This window comes from Syngnathus acus, chromosome 12, assembly GCF_901709675.1.
Source record: "Syngnathus acus chromosome 12, fSynAcu1.2, whole genome shotgun sequence".
NCBI classification, from domain to species: domain Eukaryota; kingdom Metazoa; phylum Chordata; class Actinopteri; order Syngnathiformes; family Syngnathidae; genus Syngnathus; species Syngnathus acus.
This window is the reverse complement of record NC_051097.1, coordinates 3,956,394-3,978,606: the sequence shown is the minus strand read 5'-3', so window position 1 is coordinate 3,978,606 and position 22,213 is coordinate 3,956,394. Positions and strand designations below refer to the sequence as shown.

Sequence of the window (22,213 nt, the reverse complement as noted above, 5' to 3'; positions counted from 1 at the left end):
TCAAAGGTAGAAATGCTCAGGCATGTTTCCTCGAGGAAAAGGACTCCTGACAATTCCTAAAATGGTGGCAACGCCCCTGTTGGCTTCATACGCGTCCTATTTCTCGCAGTTCCTGGAAATCTAACTTTAATAGCGCTTCCCAAATTTCACCAACAGGTGGCGCGCACAACATCAAGTTTTAAACGGTACAGCGCTGTACACTACACGGATTTGCCTTATTGATCGCCACACTTCTAGGTTGTCTTACCCGGTTGCAATCTCCTGGTGTTATTGAGGAAATTTTGTGTGGTCGACTCAACGAAACCGATGGAATCGCGTGGCTGTGAAACGCTTGTTTTCCACTTCTCAGCGGTGAGTGACTTCAAGTCAGCTCTCGTGTTTCACTTGCGTGTTTCTTCTGCATGTTTACAACTTGGTTTAATCATCTCGTGTTTCATAATCGTCTAATTTACGTGGTTGATAGTATGCTATAATAAGGCAAGTTGCAACTCTTCATTCAGTTTTTATTGTTTTGGCTTTTCTATGGGAATGTTGCACAATCCTCGAGAGCACGTCAAGGGAATACTCCAGCGAAAGCAGCGAAAACTATCTGGAGTGGATGTAAACAGAATGTTCTCCAATCTTGGTCAACAGGCTGAGTTTGTTCTCCGAGTTTGAGTTTTCCATACGTATGAGTTACTTGCAAATTGTCCCAGGTTGAGGCATGACAACCCACTAATGTTCCTGTGTGTGCGCGCGTGCGTGTGTGTGTGCATATTATATTGCTATATATTGCTTGTTTTGTGGTGTGTGCGCGTGCACGCGCGCGTGTGCGTGCGTGTGCGTGCATATATTGCTATATATTGCTTGTTTTGTGGTGTGTGTGTGTGCGCGCGTGCGCATATTATATTGCTATATACAGTGATCCCTCGCTACTTCGCGTTTCGTTTATCGCGGCTTCACTACATCGCGGATTTTTTTCTCCAAATTAAAAAAACATTTTAAAGTCAAAATAAAACTTCTAAATTGAGGAAACACGTGTCTAACCTTTAGGACAATGTAGTATTGCTCCAAATGTTCGTTTACATTCCTTTAGAAGTCCGTTTTCGCGTGTTAGCACGATCGCGAATTAGCACCTTTCCGCTAACTCGTTAGCCAGCCCAGTACTTCTTGTTGGTGACCGTACTTCGCGGATTTCACTCATCGCGGGTGGTTTTTGGAACCAATTATCCGCGATAAACAAGGGATTACTGTATTGCTTGTTTTGTGGTGTGTATGTGTGCATATCATATTGCTATATATTGCTTGTTTTGTGATGTGTGTGTGTGTACGTTGGGGGGAGTTACGGGGTTAAATCCGAATCTAATTGGTTAGATAATTTGTATTTGTTCTTGCATCTACTTATGTATGTACTGTGTGCTTCCTCTTTTAGGAATGAAACACTGCTGAACTTGAGTCAAGACCCCATTAGTGATTTTATTTTTTGATTAGTTGTAGATTAAATAAAGAGGGAAGATATTTTCTGGGAGTATGAAGTTCTCTTATGTTTGAAATGAAGACAGGACGGAGTGCCCCTGATGCACATCGCAGATGTGCTATTCCGTGAGGATTCGATTATGTGGGCTATACTGAGCAATGAACACACTTGCCATATGTTTCCTTCACAGATCAACATAATGGCTGCTGGTTTCTTCCTTTTTCTTCACTGCATCACCGCCTCAGCGTTGGAATCTGGTTCCGTCCAAGGTATGTTTTTTACAGATAAGGATTTATTTACTCAGCATTGTTTTGGTTTATTTGTTTAAGATACCTTGATAAATGGATTTGGGGAAACTCTCAGAGGAAAGTACTGTAATAATTAAATACAGGATATTAGAAAAGCATTTTGTTGGGATTTTAAAACCCTGTGTTTTTATTAGGTTACAATGCAATTCAAATTGTCTGAGTTTATCCAAGAGCTTGTATAGTTGGAGAGTTTCGGGTTGGTGGTAAAATGCACTGAACAACCGCAAAACCCTCCACATGGAGAACAGCCTGCAGATTTCTAGGAAAATGGCTTCCCAGGAATTCTGCAGAGCAAAGATAGCCCTAACAATGGGAAGTTGTTTAAAGTGCGAAACCTCTCAACACCACAAAAAAAGATTTGTGTACATGGATCCCGTTTTATCCCCAGACATAAATTAGGTCCCCATTGACCATTCACATCCCAACATCCTGTGCTGCTTCTTGTTATGTAACTCTGTCTGTTTATGGTGGAGGATATTTTCCTAGTCTGGAATACCTACCATAGATTTCCGTCATGTAATTTGTAAAATGTTAAGCAGAAGTTGAGAGAAAGTAAAAAGCAAAATTTGATGCAGTACCAGATTACAATACAATAACAATAATAATACAATAACAGATGTTCATTAGAAATATTGTACAAAGTGTACGGACTGTATATTTTGCCCCAGATTATTGGAAAATGAATTGGTTGCTGTTTCCCTGGCAAAGTTAGAGCATCAACATCTTTGTACTTTTAGAGTAAAGGTTTTCTGGTGCTGGAATCTCTTGGCTACTTTCCTCACATTGACATTAGCCAGGAAAAATAATTAAGATGGTTTCATTGTGATTGGCTCATGTTTTGGAATGTGACACATTTTGCTGGTATTTTTTATTGGGTACAAGCAAATGCTTAATTTCTTTTTGTTGGTGTATAATTTCTGTCTGAAATCAAGATTTAGTGATCACGGTTTCTGTGGGACAAGGAATAGTAACTAACATGAATATTTTCAATAGTAAATGAATTAAATTACTCTAAATAAAGGCTCTGCACGGAATTACATTTTTAACTGGAGCAGTCATTCTACTCAAAATTAATTAACCATAATTAATCAATCATAGTTGGAGTGAAATTATGTGTTTAGAACAGGTTGTCTCCAAACTACGGCCCGCGGGCCAACTGCGGCCCGCGGTCCAGTTTTTATTGGCCCGCAGCAAATTCTGAAAACATAATTGAATATGGCCCGCACAAGAAGCTTGAGCTCAACTCTGTTGCACTTCTCAGTTTCCACACTAGATGGAGCCCGCCACACAAAGCGTTTGACGTCCCATTAGCACCCCCCCCCCCCGGAAGAGAAGCGAACGCGCAGCGTTTGACGTCCCCTTAGCACCACCCCCCCGGAAGAGAAGCGAACGCGCAGCGTTTGACGTCCCATTAGCACCACCCCCCCGGAAGAGAAGCGAACACGCAGCGTTTGACGTCCCATTAGCATCCACCAGCCCCCCCCCCCCCCCCCCCCCCCCGAGAAGAGAAGCGAACGCGCAGCGTTTGACGTCCCATTAGCAAACCCCCCCCCGGAAGAGAAGCGAAAAAAAATATTGGCCCCCGGGCCCCTTCACGTTAATAAATCTGGCCCTCCTTGCAAAAAGTTTGGAGACCCCTGGTTTAGAAGAACCACAAGCACTATGAGCTCACTTGAATGTTGATGGAAGAGATTCTATTTGGTAGACAACTCAAGGGACAACCAAATTAGCACACAGTAATAATTATCAGGTCAGTACAAAGAAAACACACTAAGATGGAAATTATTATTATTGGCTTTCGAAGGTATTGTACATTGTTGTCTAAAGCAGTGGTCCCCAACCTTTATTGCGCCACGGACAGGTTACCTGTGGCGATAAATCCATATTTTAAGTAGGACTCCAGAAATGTTCTTTTAAATGCAGCTTTCCTTTTCTTAGAAGTCGTAGCCTCTTCTTCTTCCGTCTCCTCATTGGGCTTTTTTCCCTTTCCGAAGAAGCTTTCCAAACATCTCTGTTTCTTGCTCATTTTTGCTTGCTTCGCGGGCTCGACTGAGGTGACATGTCACGTGACCGAGACAAGTGTCTTGACCTGATCCGACGGATGTAATTGGGAGAGAAACGCCAATTTTTTCATATTTTTCAAAATAAATTCTTACTCGTTTTTGCTAGCTTTGCGGGCTCGACTGGGGAAATCGGGACGAGCGTCTTGACCTGACCGGTACCGGTACGCGGCCCGGTGGTTGGGGACCTCTGGTCTAAAGGAAACCTAAAATAAAAGTCATTCCCAGCTCTCCTATAACTATGAGGATCTGAATTAATCAAAGTACAATGAAGGAAGATATTTCTTTTCATCTTTTAGACTTTTGCAGCCTGCGGTAAGAAAAAAGTACAGCCTAAAAATAAAAATCGGTCTCGTAAACATGTTTACTTCTCAAAGTTCTGCTTTCCGAAAGAGTAATTGGCCATACATATTGCCATCTCAGAAATGTGTCTTGAGGCTTTAAGTGTGAACAGGCTGACGAGTCTAGTACGCTCTTGTTCTCTGACAAAGATTGAGCAAGCACATACTTTGACATGGAGCCAAAAGAATGCAGTCTGCTCAGTTAGCTGGTTAACACTATTTTAAATTTAAGTTCTTACAAAAAACCCCGTCTCAATGTGTTGCACTGTGTTACACAGTCATTGTCAAGGTACAAGAATACAGTTTTATAAATAAATCCACAATAGCCAAATATTGTGGTGTTCTTCTGGTATCCTACTCACAACAATCTTTAACAAGGTGGATGCCCGATCCTTATCTCTAAATCACAGTAGTGAATGGCTATTTGGTGTATTACTCTTCATTGGTTTAGGTCATACTTGTTACAAAAGCTTGTGTGTGAGTCTCGTCGTTCCCCCAGGGCTCAGGTCTAAGAACTTTATTGTTTTTGTTGCGTTTGCTGTGTGCAGCTCGTGTCATGGTTTTGTCGTTCTGTTTCATGCAAAAGATAGGGTAGATTTCTATTCCTTTGAAAGAGGTGGTTTTATAAATGTAAAAAAAAACATGGCGCTCATTTATTTCAATGAAATGAGCTAAGGTGGCGTTTGCTTTGGAGTCTTTACATAGTACCTCTCGTGTGCACTTGAGCTCCCTTTGAGAATTCATGGTCATTCATTTAGATAAATAATAATAAATTAATTAATTAAATACAAAATTAAATAAATTTGTTTTATAACTAAAACAACTAACAAGATCCATCAATGGATGGACTGATGGATGGACAACTGACAAGAATGCCACTGTTTTAAAAATTTCAGGACCTTGAAACAGTAATTCATGTTTTTACTTAGCGATCATGGTTAGACTAGTCGGAGCGCATAGAATATATATTGTTAAAAAATTAGATGACTTTCTCTTTAAGGTCCAATGTAGTGAGATAACACACTGCACATGTTTTGGAACTGCGGGAAGAAGCTGTAGGCGAGCACAATGGGGTGGGGGGAATAATTGATTTTTCCCTGCATCCCCAACCCAGCTATTTCCTGGTAGTAGTTTGTCCTGTTGTAAACAGATTATGTTATAAATATAAAGCATTTCGGCAAATCTGGATTTTTATTTGTGATGTAATGATTTAGCGCATCGACACAGAAGCATTTAACAGATCTACAGTCTACAATTTTACTGGAGTTTACCTACTGATTAACGTCCTGCACTCGAGTAACTGATTAACCAAGCAAACTAGTGGTGACTAGTTTTCCCTGGTTCCCTCTTTAGTTGTTTGCTTCAATGTGCATGAATACAGCTCACTCGGATGTCAAGAACCCAGACAAACATATGATTCCTCTTTTTGTTGACCTGTCTTTACCCTGTATAATTTGATCTAAAAAATATGTCCTAGTAAAGATAGAAAATAGCTGCTTCTAAGAGGCGCGGCAGTATAATTTGGCAGCTTGCGCTGAAGAGCAGTAAAATGACTTCCAGGAAAATGGGAGTGTTTACACTGTGGCTTAGCAAGAGCTCAGTTACCCCATTAAGAAGCTTCACTCCAAGGCAAAAGCTTTGAAATTTTGCAGGGAAAAAAAAGATTTACATTTTTTTTCTCTCATTCTTTTCTTTTGTGCTTTCCTAGACTCACCCATTAAGTACCCACATCTCACTGACTGTGTGTCTGCCAACATGGAGACTTTCTACTGCAGATGGGATGTTGGTACGTTGCAGAACATCTCCAAGCCAGAAGATGTGCGCTTATTCTACATTATCAAATTGTAAGCAAACAAGTTCTGTCTGGATTAACAAAGTGACTGTACTCAAACAACAGGGCCCTGAAATGATAATTTTGATAATGTATTTAATTAAGAATTTTTTAGATAAATTGTAAATGTAGCACCTTTTAAGATTCTCTGCATTCTCAAAAAATTATTCACAAAGTGATACCCACAAACCTCTAGTTTTACATGGTCTCTAAAAAAAAATTATACTTGTACATCTGTCTTGCATGAGCTAAAATAAAATCAAAACAATGGTTTGTTGCTTATCAATCAAAGCCAAACAAATTTACACAGACTTCTTTTTCTGTACAATTTTACATTAAAGCATTTACTTTCTACTCAAATATTTACTATTTTAACCAGAGATAGAGGTTTAACTAGTTAATCATTAAAAACATGCTCGTTGTTCCCACCCTTAATTTTTACTTACAGTCACCTCTTATTACACAATGTAAATGATCACATATGATTGTATTCTTTACCATCCTTGCAGACCCCTGTCCACATATTCTAAAGAGTGGAGCGAGTGTCCTCATTACTCCACAGAGAGGTTCAACGAGTGTTTCTTCAATGAAAACCATACTTCTGTCTGGATAGATTACACCATTCAGCTCCGCTCAAGAGATCAAACTATCCTCTATGATGAGAAACGCTTTAATGTTGAGGACATTGGTAAGTTTGGTACAACTTACTATCTGACTATCATTATCCACTTCAGTAGAGGGAGATTAAAATCATTGATTTCGAAAAATTAAAAAAATATTTTAAAAAAGCACAAGGAGAAATAGTTTGACAAAAGTATCATGAAGAAATAATGATCAAAAAGTATTTCTTTGCAGTGCAACCTGATCCGCCTCTCGGGCTGAACTGGACATTGCTGAATATGAGTTTGACTGGCAACTTCTATGATATCATGCTCAGTTGGGAGCCGCCTCCATCTGCAGATGTGAAGATGGGATGGATGACATTGCAGTATGAGATCCAACACCGCAAAGTCAATTCTGAACGCTGGGATACGGTGCGTGTTGAATGTGGGTTACCGTTTTTTCTGCACGATAAGGCACTTCGGGTTAAAAGGCGCAGACTCAATTCCGGGGGCTTTTCTGTACTTAATCCACACATTATAGGGCGCATGCATGCCATGATTTATGGTAAAAAAAAAAAAACATCACAGGAGCAAGGCAGTCAGTTTCGTTGTACTTGCACGTACTCTACGTGTTACGTACAGTCCTCTGATTGGTCTACCACCCCGATCTATGTAAAACGTAATGTCCTTTGATTGGTTCATCAAGTGCCTGTATATTACGTCTCAAAACAAAACAACTTTACAGACTTGCACAAACGATAGTATTTATTCATCAATGGCGGCGGAGGTACGTACATACTCTACGTGTTACGTACAGTCCTCTGATTGTTTTTTTTTTTGCCCCGATCTACGTAAAACGTACTGTCCTCTGATTGGTTCATTGGGTCTGCATATTACACATGTATATTACGGAAGCCAGACAAAACAACTTCACAGATTTTGGAATTTGGTCCACACACAAGGCGCACCCTTTTAAAAGGCGCACCTTCGTTTTTGGAGAAAATTAAAGGCTTTTAAGTGCGCCTTATGCTGCGTAAAATACGGTATATACAGTATGTTTGATACTTTGCTATATTAAGCCGGTCGCCAACAGAGGAAGTTTGTTCTCCATTTAGACAAGTTGTTTGCTATTTTGTTTTCTATATCATTAATGATACCTAGTGTTTGAAATATAAATACCCAATTGTGTCCATTCTGTTGCCCACAGGCGGAGCCTGTAAAAACCACACATTGTTCCCTGTATGGGCTTCAAAGTAATGTAAATTATGAAGTTCGGGTTCGCTGCAAAAAGCTCGGCGAGAAGAAGTTCGGAGGGTTCAGTGATTCTATATTTGTCCACGCCACATCTGAAGGTAAAAACGTTGACAGATCTACTGAAATGGGAAAAATAGCAATGACATATGTTTGTTTTATTTTGTTTTGTAGGGCACAAGTAATGTTAGGGTTAGTAGAACCAAGTAATGTTAATTAGTGTCTAATATGCCACTTCTGCCAATAAATTTGATTTCATTTTTTTTTGATTTAATTGAAATACATGTATTATACTAATTTAAATTCCTCAAAGGGGGGACATTTATTTTATACTCTGTATATTTTGTTGTACACTGCAAGTGAACCAGACACATGCAGGTTTACACCGATTTTTTTTCCCTGTTCTTTTTTCCAATTATAAACGTGTGATAGAGTGTGTTTTTACTTTTCTAGTATCGAGATTTCCTTTGTTGGCTTTACTCATCTTTGGCACCTTGTGCTTGGTAGCCGTCCTGATGTTGGTCATCTTATCGCAGCAGCAAAAGTAAGTAGTTAGCTAATAAAACAAGTTTATACGTATACGATAGACAGTTTTGGGTTTGTCATTCAAAAAGCGACAATGCAAGCTCACAAAAAACTTGAGTAATGATCAACAAAAAAAAAAAGTTTAACAGTAAACGGTGTGCCAGAATTTGTGGTTACAGTTATTTGCATTTAACATTTTCCCGTTTTCTTATTAAAGATTGATGGTCATTCTTCTCCCACCTGTTCCTGGACCTAAAATAAGAGGAATTGACCCTGAGCTACTCAAGGTATCTGTGGATTTACTGGATTTTGACTTTTTTCTTTTTTGCATGCAAACACGATTGGCCGAAAACATGTATTTATATCTGTAATGATGTTTCAAGACCCATTTTTGAGTAATCTCAATTATTATTGATGTAATTAATGGAATTATAAAAAAAAAATGTTAACATCTGTATCAAAGTTGTATTTTTATAATCCCATAGAAGGGGAAGATAAAGGAGTTGACATCCGTCCTGGGCTGTCCTCCTGATCTGAGACCAGAGCTGTACACCAATGACCCCTGGGTGGAATTCATCGATCTGGACTTTGAGGAACAGGGCGACAAACTAACAAACCTGGACACGGTGTTTCTCATGGATCGATCTCTGTTTTCCAACTGTTCAAATCTTTCCATCGGTTTCAGGGATGATGACTCAGGTCATGCAAGCTGCTGTGATCCTGATCTTACCAATGATGCAGAAACATCACATTTGAATTCTCTTGCCACAAACCAAATCCGCAATAGAGATCCGGCTACTACTTCTGGACCTTGCTCTATAAGCCCAAGCACCACAGCAGGAGATCTTCCTTCAGAAGACCCTGTCAGGCAGGCTTTGTATACACAGGTAAGCGAGATTAGGCCATCTGGGAAAGTCCTGTTGTCTCCTGAGGATGAGATGGAGAAAAACACAGTCAACGATGCTGAAGAAATCAAAACGGCAGAAAAAAAGGAGGACAAGAACACTTTTCAGCTCCGTGGAATATATAGCTCGGAGGTCAATGCAGTAAAAACGAGCCCATCTTTGCCCGTATGCAATTTCAATGACTTATGTTCAACTGGTGAGGACTTGAGTTTGATCACATGTTCATCATCGGAGAACTACCAAAACCCTTCCCGTGAATCATTTCCAAATCCCACATCCCACCTTCCCCCAACTCCTGTTTATACCGTAGTAGAGGATGTCGATAGACAAAACAGCCTCGTACTAACGCCAAATTCAATACCTACCCCGCAGCTGGCAATCTCAAAGGACATGCCGACACCTGATGGCTACCTGACCCCAGACCTTTTGGGAAATATTACACCATAAACATGCAATGACCTTCTAAAATTATTCAGTCAACAACAGCGACAAACTCCTAAAACTGTCTTTGTGATTAATGACTGAGAGTCTTTTGCTTCAGTGTTGAATTTCAGTTCGCTGAAAATAGAAAGGGATGACCATCCTGCTGCTATCTATGTGACCTGTGGTCTATGCTACCCCTAGTGGCAAAGATGTGTATTACTTTATAAACAAAAGGGAACTGAAAGATGAGCCAGAGCTGGAATCTGTTGCCATAAGTCTATACTGTGAGCCTCCACATATCTGTGGTTAAAGATTCATGAATTTGCTTATTTACATATATATAGTCAGAGCAATTACTTCAGATGGGATCTTGATGCTGTTAAGTTCATGGTTTTTTTTTGGGGCTATGTTTGAGATGTCTTGTTATGTTGTCAATCCTTAATTGCCTACGCAGTCAAAGTGAAATTGAAAGTATGTTTTTGCCTCGCTTTCTTACTAATACCAGGTGAAATCTACGTTGCATATAGTTTCTCTGCATCCCTGTATTTTTTTTGTAAATGTCAAAGGAAGAGTTTATTGACTCAATCTTTGATCGATCCTGCTATATTTTTCATCTATGCGATTGTCGGCAGTTCACTGTATTGTACCACCTCTTCTGAATATGTCTCCACGATTTAGTTCTTGAAGGCAAATTATTAGCCATCCGCTATCAAACAATGTCATTTTCCTTTTTTTGAATAATTAAAGGCCTCTGTACAGCTGCAGTTCTAAATAAAACAATACTTTTAAATCTTACATTTTAAATGTAAGTAGTCCTTCACATAAACAGATTCTGTATATGCTGAAAACATTTTCTTGACTGTATAAAAAGGGTTGTAGCTATTTTATATTCTGGGTCAACATTCATGTAAATAGACATGTCACTTCAATTCCAAAAACTTCACACATCTTGGTATGGTTTTGTTCAGCTATAATAAAAATGTCTACTGTCAATGTGATTTCTGAGCACTATCTGCATTTGAATATTCTCAAGTTCTTGTACTGTGTAATTCATCCATCCATTCATTTTCTATAGCGTTTGTCCCCACAGGGGCCGCGGACGTGCAGGAGCCTATCTCGGCAGTCATCGGGCAGTAAGCGGGGTCACCCTGAACCGGTTGCCAGCCAATCACAGGGCACATAGACGAACAACCATTTGCACTCGCACTCACACCTAGGGACAATTTGGGGTGCTCAATCGGCCTACCAAGCATGTTTTTGGGATGTGGGAGGAAACCGGAGTGCCCGGAAAAAACCCACGTGGGTACGGGGAGAACATTCAAACTCCACACAGGGAGGGCCGGAGGAGGAATCAAACCCGCACCCTCCTAACTGTGAGGTGGACGTGCTAACCAGTGCCCTACCGTGCCGCCCTGTGTATTGCATACATACAAAAATTGCAAATCCAATGATCAGCATATCCATATCTAATTTGTGCCAGTCCTCATGTTATGACATTTCTTTCAGCCAAGACCCTTTTTTCAGATGTGCCCTAAAGGGATAGAATTGGAATTAGAATTAGTCATTATAGTACTTGATTTGCAGTACTTGGGCGGTAACTACAAATACTATTTTTTTTTAGGTAGAATGTCATGTGCAATATTTATTTATTTATTTATTTATTTATTTATTTAAATTAGCTTTAATGGTTGTGCAGCGAGCCATCGGTGCCTGTTACTCGGTCGCATTTAAGCTAATCCTCCCCTCCTTCAAGATATTTTAACGTTTATTTCGTTCCTTTTCTTCTACATGGCGCTGTTAAATGGAATTAATCTTGACAAATTAACAGAGGAATTCATCGTACTCGAAAATGTAAGTTAATATTTAACTTTTGTTAGCGTGGTAATTCTGTATGTACAGAACTGCAAAACAGGTCTATATCGAATGTGTTAAAAAAAAAAAAAGGTTTGTACGCGCAGACAATTACAGATTTAAATGGTAAAACCATCTTGCTGGAGACGATGCTGGAAGACGCCAACAGACAAGTGAAATTTTACGAGACCAAGGAGAAAGCAGTCACTGAGGGTGAGTTTCTTTTTTTTTTTTTTTTTTTTTTTAAACCTCGTAGTTCATTTGATGTTGATGTGACACGGTTATGTATGTATTACATAATTAAAGTACAGTATTGAAGGTATACAGCACAGGTGTCAAACTAAAGGCCCGGGGGCCAGATACGGCCCGCCACATCATTTCATGTGGCCCGCGAAGACAAATTGTGCATCAAATTCGTGTCATTACTAGAATTGCAAATTGCCTTCACTTTTAATATCTTTTTTTTTTAAATATTTGACCAGTTTTTACTTGTCTGATTTGAAAACGAGTTATTTGTCAGTTCGTTTTGTAGCTTTTACTGTATATAATATGAGGTGCTCATACATTTATTTGGGTTGACAGTCATAATGGCCCTCCGAAAGAAGCTATGACTACAATGCGGCCAGCGAAAAAAAGTAGTTTGACCGCCCTGGTATACAGCATGCCTTGATGAGGCGTTGTTGTTTTTCTGAGGCGTTTATTTGTCGCCTCCTGCTGGACATTTTACAAAAACGATTGTTTCTCTGATCAATTTTTTCTCAGAAAGAGATGCCCTTCTTGTCACGGTGAACCAGCTACAACAGGCTTTGCAGCAGCAGTGCGACCTCAGAGGTAACACAAGTGCATGCATTAGGAAACTATTGTTACTATGGACATTGTAACTGGTTCAAAAAAATGTCAATTCTTTTCTGTAGGGTGTATCACCAATGTATTGAACTGTATATAACATCACAACATAACTAATGTTTCAGTATCGCCTATATAAGAATCATAACGCAATTGTTTATTTTCTCACACCAGTGGAAAATGAGACACTGAAAAGCAATATGGAAATCTTGAAGCAACAAAGTAAACGAAAAGCAGAGGTAATATTTGAAATCAGTGAAAACTGGCCTTGATTCAAGAGCTCCTTTTCCACTTTTTGTATATGCTTGTTTTTCTATCAGGATGGAAAGGCTGAGCTCCAACGACTGCTCTGTGAAATGAAAGCACACAAAGAGAGCCACAAGAGGGGGCTAGAGACTGTCAAGCAAGAGTGCAGGAGGCAGGTGGAGGAGACCCACAAAGAAGCTTGCAGTCAACGTAAGAGCAGTAAACAATATTCTCACTTGAGAAATTTCATTGAGCACTTTTACTAAACCATTAGAATACATGACACATGCAAGTAGTCTGGTAGAAAAATGATGTTGCAGACATGTGAGCTTTAGGCAATGGAGTCACAGTCAAGGCAACTGTAACATGCAGTTCCTTCATGCATCACAAAATTGAAAGTCTGTGCAATTAAGAATTGAGCACATTCAGAATGCTTTTTTTTTTATAACATGACAGTACCACATGAAGGTCACTGAAAACAGTTTAAAATATTTTGATCAGGATGAACACTTTCAGTTTCTTGATATTATTCTTGGTATGAATAGTTAAGCAGTATTCAAGGCTAACTTAATTTTAAGGTCAGTGATGGAATGTCTATTATTGCAGTGCAAGCCAAAGAGGTTGAAGTTATGAGGTTAATGGAGCAAAAAGATCTGGATCTGGAGGAGATGAAAACAAAGCTGAAGGACCAGGAGAGAAAACAGCAAAGCGAGCTTCTGAATCTGCAAATTGAGGTAAATTAAATGTTGGTCCTCCGTCACTGTTGCTTGAAATATCCATCCATCCATCCATTTTCTGTACCGCTTTGTCCCCACGGGGGTCGCGGGCGTGCTGGAGCCTATCCCAGTCGTCATCGGGCAGCAGGCGGGCGACACCCTGAACTGGTTGCCAGCCAATCGCAGTGCTTGAAATATTGTTTGTTGTTTTTTTTCTGTGGCGTTCGAACCACCAGAAAAAGTAGTAAAGTGCAAAGTCAGCAATGCAACTCTCCCCATAACAAGTACCATCAAAATGCAAAGAAAGATTATGCTGCTACATACAGTTGCTTTAAAGTAATTTATCTGTACTTCTGTCATGAGTTTTGAATGATGTTGGTTCATTTTATTTTGTAGTTTGGTGAAAAGTTGGGGAGAATCCAGAATACTGCTCAGATGAGCCAACACCAGCAGAAAGAACACGAATCTGTTCTTTCTGCACAAAATTTCTTCAAAAGGGTGAGCATGATTTTATTCATGTAAAAAAATATTCATGTTCTAAAGCAATTCTCAAAGTGTCATTGAATTAGAAAAAAATATGGCAACATTGTTTTAGGCCATCATTGTTATCTTTGTAAATGTTCTGAGAATTGTAATCTTGGTTATTGAGTATATGGTCTGTGCTTGTTTTTCCATTAGAAGCTGCAGTTCATTCAGGAAGAAAAGAACAAAGAGATTGGGGTTCTACGTCAGAGAATTAAAGAGCTGGAAGCCAACCAGCGCATTGGCAACCTCTGCAGCCGTTCGAAGAAAAGAAGGACCTAAATTGTTTACACGTTAATAGCACTAATAGGCTACTGGCCTGCCAGTTCCGAAGGTTCGTGTTTCCTGGGTGTTTACATTTACCACTTATTTGAATTCAAGTTTTTGACTTCCCGTAGGGTCATTTAACAGGATAATTGTCTCCCATGCACGATGTATTGTCACACATTGATCTGCAGCGTGACTGCCATTCTGGCAGGTGACCAGTGTGCTGAGATCACAGTTAAACACAGGCTTTATTCCTGTCTAAGGCCTTAATCCAATCAGACACTTGAAGCGGTTGACGGCTGGCAGGCGGAGGACTAAGTAGAAAAACACGAGACCATTTGACTTTCAAAATTCTATTCTGTGGATCTTTCCCCAGTTCATTTCAACTTATTTTATGATTGATTTTTTGAAGTTAGCGCAACTCAGAATCACTCATGGTATGTGTGCGCGTGTCTCCAGCAAAGAACGATTTGATACGTATTTGATGCATTGGTTAGTATATGATTCAAGAACTGTTCATTTTCAATTGGAATGATTGCACCTTGATTCGATATGGTACGGATGAAACATCTGTCGAGTTCATTGATGTGTAACAGCTTATTAAATTCTTTCCAACCCCCCCAAAGTTCATGCTAATTAGATTCAAAGAAACAAAAAATCACAAACAACATCAAACCAATTTATACCTGGTGTGCATCGCTCATGATAATTCATAATATTTATGCAGAACTGAACTCATCTTGATATTTTTATTATGATCTTTCATACAACTATCCTTCCATACGCTATAGCGCTTGTCCTTGTTAATGTTACTGGTAGTGATGGGAAATGAAGCTTCAAATATGCTTCATGAAGCAGTTATATTTTTTCCCCCCTCAAGAAGGCACTCTCTGTTCAACATCGGGTTAAAAGTATACCAACTTGCCATTTCTAAAATGCCTTTATTTCTAGTTATATCTAGTTCTCCCACCTGACTTTGGGAAAGAAGCAGGGGACACGCTAGACTGGTCAGCAGCCAATAGTAAATAATCACTTCTATTTGTTTAATTTTCCATAAAATCAGATCCTTGATAGGCTAAAAATTGTCATGAAAAGTAAAGGTGTTCAGGGTTTTGCTGTCTGTCTCACCGTGTCAGGACACCTGAATGGAGAAGCTCCTCCCTGTAAAGCTTTGACATGATGCTCTGTAATCTCATTATCTGTGCTACTCACACGGCGTTTGAGTAGGAGCCCAACGCTAAGCTCACCTAGAACATTGTGTAATACAGTTGCGTAACAATTCATCTCACAAAAGCTAACAAGTCACTTGTCACCGCATTCGATACAACCACACACAGCAGCCATTTTTCACCGTTATCACATTTGTTCTTAAAAAAAGGTTGTGCCTCATTTTTTGTTGTGAGCTAATATCTCCGTTTTCAGAGGGTTGGGGCAAACGAAAACAGGATTATAGCTCAGGACACCAGCATAAGACATCCTCCCTCAATGAGCCAAAAGGATGGGTGGAGGTGAGGGGTGTGGCCTGAGAAACCTTCGTCCTCATCATTAGTATTGTAGCGCATTGGAGGCTGTGATGGGTAACAATTCCAAAGTTTGGAGTTAGTTTTACCCCCCAGTATGGTGTTTTGACATCTACCAGCAGTTTGGAAACTTGGTAAGAATATACAGATCTTAAATATGGCTTTGCATTCATCTGTGTAGTGTTTGATACTTTATTGTATAGCCGGGGTGTCCGAACGACATTCTGCCGTTCACTTTTAGTGTTGTGCAGCATATAAATTTTTGCAAACAGAGCTCTATAGTATTGCATTTGCAATGACATTGGAATATTGTTCTGTTGTCTAAAATTTACCATGATGGGTTTGCAGATCATCAAAAATGCCAGCTGGACAGATCCAGGTAACAAGCCCCAAACTCCACCATAGCCTTTACTACCTTACAGACAGCTCAGACCCTGAACAGGAGGGAGAGGAAGCAGATAGTCCACAATGTCTTACCCCGCTGCAGAAGCTCACGATGGACATGCACAAGGATGACAGAATCATCAAGGAACTTGTCATCGGCCGCAGGGTCGGCTTCTACAAAGTTAGAGGAGAGATTGGCCATGGGACCTTCTCTAGAGTCAAACTGGCTTTTCATGCTCTCACAAAAGGTACCTGCAATATTGAGCTCAATATTGTGAGTTTGTGATTCTTTACTCAAAATAATTGATTTGAGTAAAACTGTAAATTCTATTTGCAATGCACGTTTCTACCGTCAAGATACTCAAAACATTTTAATTCGGTTTTCTCAACGATGACGCAGCATCAGGGGCAGCAACTGAGTTACGGTTTTAAGTTGTGTTTTCGTATTTCTTCTTATCAAGATGTATTGTTAGGTTCTACCGTGTTCACCTTCTGTATAGAAAAAAGGATGTGTCGATGGATGGTAATGTAGCTAAAATGAATCATGCAAATCAATCAAAATATACATCAATGATCATTTAATTAATGCTAGCTGTTGCTGTTATTTGTTTGTGTGACCAGAATTTATTCTCATTCATTCCATCAGTGTAAATTTAAATTTGGTTCTGATTTACCACAAAACCATCATCCATTTTTTATACCCTAATTTTTTCAAAGTTATTCATCCAAACAGCCAATGTGTTTGAAGTCTTATTATGTGTCCTCATAGACAAAGTGGCCCTTAAGATCCTGGACAAGACAAGATTTGACAATCAGGCCCAGCGGCTTCTCTCCAGAGAAGTCAGCAACATGAACTCCATCCAGCACCCGAATGTGATCCGTCTCTATGAAGTGGTGGAGACGCCAAGCCGCCTCTACCTGGTGCTGGAGTATGCTGGTGGGGGAGACCTTCACAACATAATTTGCAATGAGGGAAAACTGGCAGACAACACCAGCAAGATTACATTCTCGCAGATCCTCTCTGCTATTAAATTCATGGTGAGTCAGCGCAGTGAGCATTCACGCCACTCACAAAAGTTTGAAATATTTAGTGGAATTATAGGATGAACATAAAATACACTCGCTTAATTTGAGTTAAATGAAAAAAAATCAAGGAGACACTGGTTAGCACGTCTGCCTCACAGTTAGGAGGGTGCAGGTTCAATTCCACCTCCGGCCCTCCCTGTGTGGAGTTTGCATGTTTTCCCCGTCCGTCCCTGCGTGAGTTTTACCCGGGAACTCCAGTTCCCTCCCACATCCAAAAAACATGCTAGGTAGGCCAACTGAGCACTCCAAATTGATGGATGGATGGATGGATGGAAAATCCTCAACTTTTCGTCAAGCATTATAAACAGGATTCTACCGTAGAATATCCAATAATGATGTTTTCGGTATTCAGAAATAAAACTATCCGTAATGATTTACCTTGCAGCACAATAATAACATCATCCACCGAGACCTGAAGGCAGAGAATGTTCTGTTCACCGCCAGCGCCTGTGTCAAAGTGGCAGACTTTGGATTCAGCAAGCAGATTTCCAACCGCAATGATACACTCGACACCTTCTGCGGCTCACCTCCGTATGCCGCCCCGGAGCTCTTCAAGGACGAGTGCTACCTGGGCCCTCCTGTGGACGTGTGGGCAATGGGGGTGCTCCTTTTCTTCATGGTGACGGGCACCATGCCCTTCCGTGCTGACACAATGGGCAAGCTGAGGCGCTGCGTCATCCAGGGCACCTACAGCATCCCGCCTTGGGTTCCTGGTCCCTGTCAGAGGCTCATCAGGGGCATCCTAAAAGCAGATCCCATTGAGCGTTATGCTGTTGACCAGATGCTGGGTTGTGATTGGCTTTTACCTGTGGAATTCCCCTGGTCGTTGGCATCTCCTGAACCAGCGAGCCCGCTGCAAGGACTCTTGGATTCCAAAAGTAGAGACTTTGTGAAGGAGGAGGAGATGGGGGAGGTCAGGTACTCCCTGGAGAAGCTCGGCTTTACCTCGGCACACCTACGGAACAATCAGCTGAATGACAGTCGCAGCCCCGTTACAGGCGTCTACCGAATCCTGCAGCACCAAGCGCAAAGAAGGAGGGGGTGCGACAGCCTGCCAGTGGTACGAGGGATGGTGTGGGACCCCAAGCGGGAGGGACTTCGAGCGTATCGGGGCCTCAGGCACACCTCCAAGCTCTGTGTGATTTCTTAATATGAAGGTCTGCTCAAACTGGTGATTTTACTTACACAGGTTTTGTGTTTTTATTGATTTCAATATTTTTTCCATTTATTTAATTACCTTGACAACCAATCAGTGGAGCACATTAAGAAAGCAACTAATCAGTTTTGAGGACCCTAGATGCCTTTCCAATAGATGCCAAAGGTCTTAATTCTTTTTATTATTATTGTAATGCAAATAATGTTTTTTTTGTAATTCTCTCTTTGGTTCCTTAATTCTAAATATCTGATGTTGTTGTATTATTTGTTTGTTATTCAATATATTTTAAAAAATATATATAAGTTCCATTCCAGTGTGTTTTTCAGTCGTGTGTGTCACGAATCTGGGAATGGAGGACCCAAGTGCAAGGAAGCAAGGTTGTAGGGCTGTGGCTCAGTGAAGAAATATTTAATTAAAAGGAAACACATTAAAAAAAAAACAAGGCTCTACTGGTCAAGGAAAAGCTGAAGAAACAGAGTTGATGGAACTAACTCAGATCAGCTGTCAAAGTCTCCCATCTCAGAATAAGTCAACTCAGAGTTCAGGGATAGACTCAGAGTATGTTGAACCTGCTTTCTGGAATACCCCGCAGGAAAACATAACACTGACAAAAAGAAAAACGAACCAAAGTACAAATCAGAACCAAACAAACAACATAACAGCGTGTGTGTGTGTGTGCGTGCGTGCGTGCGTGTGTGCGTCCGTGCGTGCCTGCCCTGCTACTAAGACTATTCAAGTCATACAAAATTAATTAAAACATCCAAATATTGAACTATATAATCATCTTTTAAAGTCACAATAGAACCAATTTGGTCCATGATGTATACATCGTGACCTCACAAAGAATGTATAAATGATTCTGTAAATTTCTTTATGGAAAAGCAAAAGTTACACTAAATACAATTCGTGCTCCAAAGACAGTTGGTAAGCGAACCCCAGTTGAGTCACGTAAGTTTTATTCTTCCATCGAGCAGGTGGCAGAGTTACTGCCGCACCCAAACACAGCTGAAACTGCGTCCTTGTGTGGGCTGTTTACCAAAGGTCCAACAAGTTCCTGCGAGTAAACAATAGTCCTATAACAGCAGCTGGCAGGACACCAGATGCTGCACGGTCGGGACCCCTCTCTTTTTCACAACCGACCCAGACCAGCTAGACGGGCCCACCAAATCCAACGTGTCACTTTTTTTTTTTTATACAGGACCACTCACTAAAGCCTCAGCTCCTCCCCTCTCAGCCATGCCCTCGCCGACCCCCTTCTGGAGGAACAGCAGATGGTGTGGCGTGGTTGTGGAGACATCTGCAGGGCAGACAATGGGGGCTCTGTCCTGGTTGCTGGAGCTGACAGGCCCGGAGCTGCGCTATTGTGTTTGTAAGCTTTACACATGCAGATTAAATGATGGGTGAGGGAGGGGTGCGGTTGTTCTTGTGCTGCAGGGGGACAGCATTGAGCAGATGACCGACCGGAGCCCCCCTTTCAGGCAAATTTGCTGAGTTTAAAACTTTTATTAGACACGCACTCCTCCAGCCCTGCAACCCCATTTGCCAATAGACACTTTGCATCACTGCAAGAGAGAAAAAAAAACCCCCACACAAGCCAAAGTTATAATTGTATTTTTTTTATTCAGGTTTTCCACAAATTTTCCAACAATATCAGATTTTTTTCCACAAATGACATACTCTTTAGTACAATTCTTTTATAATTAGCATTAATTTAATTCAGCCATATTCTAAAGTGAAACCTTTAGGGAACAGGCATAGTTTTTTTTTTCAATATTTATCTTTTTTTTTTGTCGTTGTTAAACTTCTAAAGTGAAACCTTTAGAGAATTAAGACAATTCTGGAAAGTGGGAAACATTTTCGCTGACTGCAACTGTTGCCATGTTGCTCAGTCTTGCAAGAGGCCATGGTTAAAAAGTCTCTTTTTAACAAGTCCTCTTCCTCAGCACCGCTTCTTCTCCTGCTGCGCATGCTTCAACGAGCGACGTGTGCGAGATATCACCGCACGCACACGCCGCTTCTCCTTCCTCTCCAAACCTCATCCGCACAAAGAATGAGGGTCGATGTGTCGCTCTTGAGGCATACCTGACCTCATTCACATAAAGAATGAGAGTCATCTTGGCATGGACGGGACAAGAGGCGACGGTTCACGGGGGCCCCTCGGGCCGGCGCCGTGCTGCCTGGATTGGGAATCCTCCTCAGGAGTATCCAGGGATGAGCAGAGACAGCCTCATCCTGTCAATCAGGATGAGTCTTTGCCACATGGGAAGCTTCACATAGGGGAGCCCAATCCCGCATCAGCGTCCGGGGAGGCTGATTTCGGGAACCCAGTCGTTCAGATTCCGGCTCTCCTGACAGAACAGGTGCAGCTTCTCCAGAGAGGGGTCCTCCCAAGCCCCTTCAGATGGATTCTGTTATAACAGAAAGAGGAGAAGGAATTTAGACGGTGTCCCCATTTCACACATAATAAAAACCTTTGCATCGGTGTGAGGAGCTCTACGTACCGTGATGAGGACACAGTGAGCATCTTCGAGCTGCTCCGACTTGCCAGCAACAATCTCAGACAGACGTTGCTTGTCGCTCACTCTGACGATGCTGATGTCGTTGTCGAAGCAGAAGGACTGGATGAGGGTGAAGTGGATCTGCAGCGCAATGTCACACTCGAAATCCTCATCCACGGCAAGCACGCAGAAGGACACACTGTCTGGATCACTGTTCAAAGAAGAAGAAAAATTCTAAGCATCCCCAAAGTAAACAATGCTACACATTTTGTGCAAATTTTGTGTTCTATAAAATACTTACAGATTCATCACTTTTGCGCACTCGTAAACTCCTACAGTGAGGGAGTCGTTGTCCATGGCGGTAACCAGCACTTCTTCCAGGGCTTTGCCGGTGCACTGAGCACGCTCAGTGGATTTCTGGGTCAGAACTTCCTCGAGAGTCATGTTGATGCTGTTCCTCAGAAGCACAGACAGGTAGCTATGAAAGGCTGTGTGGGTTTGATCCGCAGAAAGAGCAGAGTGCCCTCGGAGGAGAGGCTTGTGCCTTTTATACAGAGCAGCTCGTGTGGGGTTGTAAAAGAGCTTCCCTCTGATTGGCTGTGGCCGCGTGTATTGGTATGATAATACTATTGTCACACTTCTGGCTCGTGGCAGATTGATGGGGGTCATCGAGCCACGCACGCTCCCCCTTTGGGATGCAACAGCCTGGCCCGAATCTAAAAATAGCCTAATATACGCACACAAAAGTGTGGTTGCTTCTTCTTTTGTGGAACTTGCAAAAGAAAAATCACGTGACTCGGGGTGAGCGAGTTCTTGCAACCAACTATTCAACCCAAACCATAAAGTGAAGATTTAGACTTGTATTGCTGTTGTTGAATTTTTTTGGGGAAATGTAGCCTTCATTATTATTATTATTATTATTATTAATTTATTACTTTATTTTTTAAATGTTCTTAATGGCATAAAGAAAGTGTGCAACCCCCCCAGCTTTCCCCCAGCAGCCCATGTAGAGAAAGGGCAGGTGGACGATGCCATCTGTGGACTCGGGGCTGGCCTGACCATAAAGCAGCCCTATTGTGTGTGCAGAAAAGCTTTCCATTATCACAGTTTCTATACAAATGCAAATGAGCAGCGCGTGCCAGAACGTTGTGCGTGCTGCTGCATCGGTCACGCAGACCACGTGATTATCAGCTGTACACAAAAATCCTTGCCTGTTTTTTTTTTTATTATTATTATTATTATTACGCTGCGGAGCCCCTATGGAAGGGACTGCTTTCAACTTCAAAACGTTTAATGCAAATAGCACACTTCTTTGCAATCTGCTCAAATGTGACCCAACAATTTTGCTCTGATTAGGCTTTTGGAAGCATAATACTGCAATTCTGGTGAATTCATAACATTATCTTATTGTTGCATATA

The 22,213-nt window shown here is 41.1% G+C and overlaps 6 protein-coding genes across 10 annotated transcripts in view; 4 read left to right on the top strand and 2 right to left on the bottom strand.

Moving 5' to 3' along the window:
• The window catches only part of LOC119131662 (lymphocyte antigen 75-like), a 1,013,224-nt gene that overhangs the window by 607,586 nt on the left and 383,425 nt on the right, over positions 1–22,213 (top strand). The gene's annotated exons all lie outside the window — the stretch shown is intronic.
• LOC119131727 (C-type mannose receptor 2-like) overlaps positions 1–22,213 on the bottom strand; it is a 399,366-nt gene that overhangs the window by 158,931 nt on the left and 218,222 nt on the right. The gene's annotated exons all lie outside the window — the stretch shown is intronic.
• ghrb (growth hormone receptor b) lies at positions 153–9,772 on the top strand. Of its 3 annotated transcripts, none has more exons than XM_037266395.1 (9): positions 153–351; positions 1,647–1,725; positions 5,874–6,009; positions 6,506–6,684; positions 6,852–7,030; positions 7,806–7,950; positions 8,303–8,393; positions 8,592–8,661; positions 8,860–9,772. In XM_037266395.1, the coding sequence occupies exons 1-9, from the start codon at positions 307–309 to the stop codon at positions 9,724–9,726; spliced, it is 1,791 nt and encodes a 596-aa protein (XP_037122290.1). In that variant the 5' UTR covers positions 153–306; the 3' UTR covers positions 9,727–9,772. The 3 variants fall into 3 exon arrangements, with proteins under 3 accessions (XP_037122290.1, XP_037122292.1, XP_037122289.1); XM_037266397.1 differs by lacking the exon at positions 153–351 and adding an exon at positions 362–668; XM_037266394.1 differs by lacking the exon at positions 153–351 and having other exon boundaries at positions 1,247–1,725.
• LOC119131748 (coiled-coil domain-containing protein 152-like) lies at positions 11,434–14,762 on the top strand. The gene is made up of 7 exons (XM_037266447.1): positions 11,434–11,766; positions 12,316–12,384; positions 12,574–12,638; positions 12,720–12,855; positions 13,252–13,379; positions 13,758–13,859; positions 14,040–14,762. Exons 1-7 carry the CDS (start codon positions 11,703–11,705, stop codon positions 14,163–14,165), a joined length of 690 nt encoding a protein of 229 aa, XP_037122342.1. The 5' UTR covers positions 11,434–11,702; the 3' UTR covers positions 14,166–14,762.
• Positions 16,029–18,431, top strand: si:ch211-22d5.2 (serine/threonine-protein kinase NIM1). The gene is made up of 3 exons (XM_037266475.1): positions 16,029–16,302; positions 16,824–17,092; positions 17,526–18,431. The coding sequence occupies exons 1-3, from the start codon at positions 16,029–16,031 to the stop codon at positions 18,288–18,290; spliced, it is 1,308 nt and encodes a 435-aa protein (XP_037122370.1). The 3' UTR covers positions 18,291–18,431.
• Positions 19,897–21,478, bottom strand: LOC119131747 (growth arrest and DNA damage-inducible protein GADD45 gamma-like). The gene is made up of 3 exons (XM_037266446.1): positions 21,096–21,478; positions 20,798–21,005; positions 19,897–20,704 (listed from the first exon to the last, which is right to left on the bottom strand). Exons 1-3 carry the CDS (start codon positions 21,461–21,463, stop codon positions 20,591–20,593), a joined length of 690 nt encoding a protein of 229 aa, XP_037122341.1. The 5' UTR covers positions 21,464–21,478; the 3' UTR covers positions 19,897–20,590.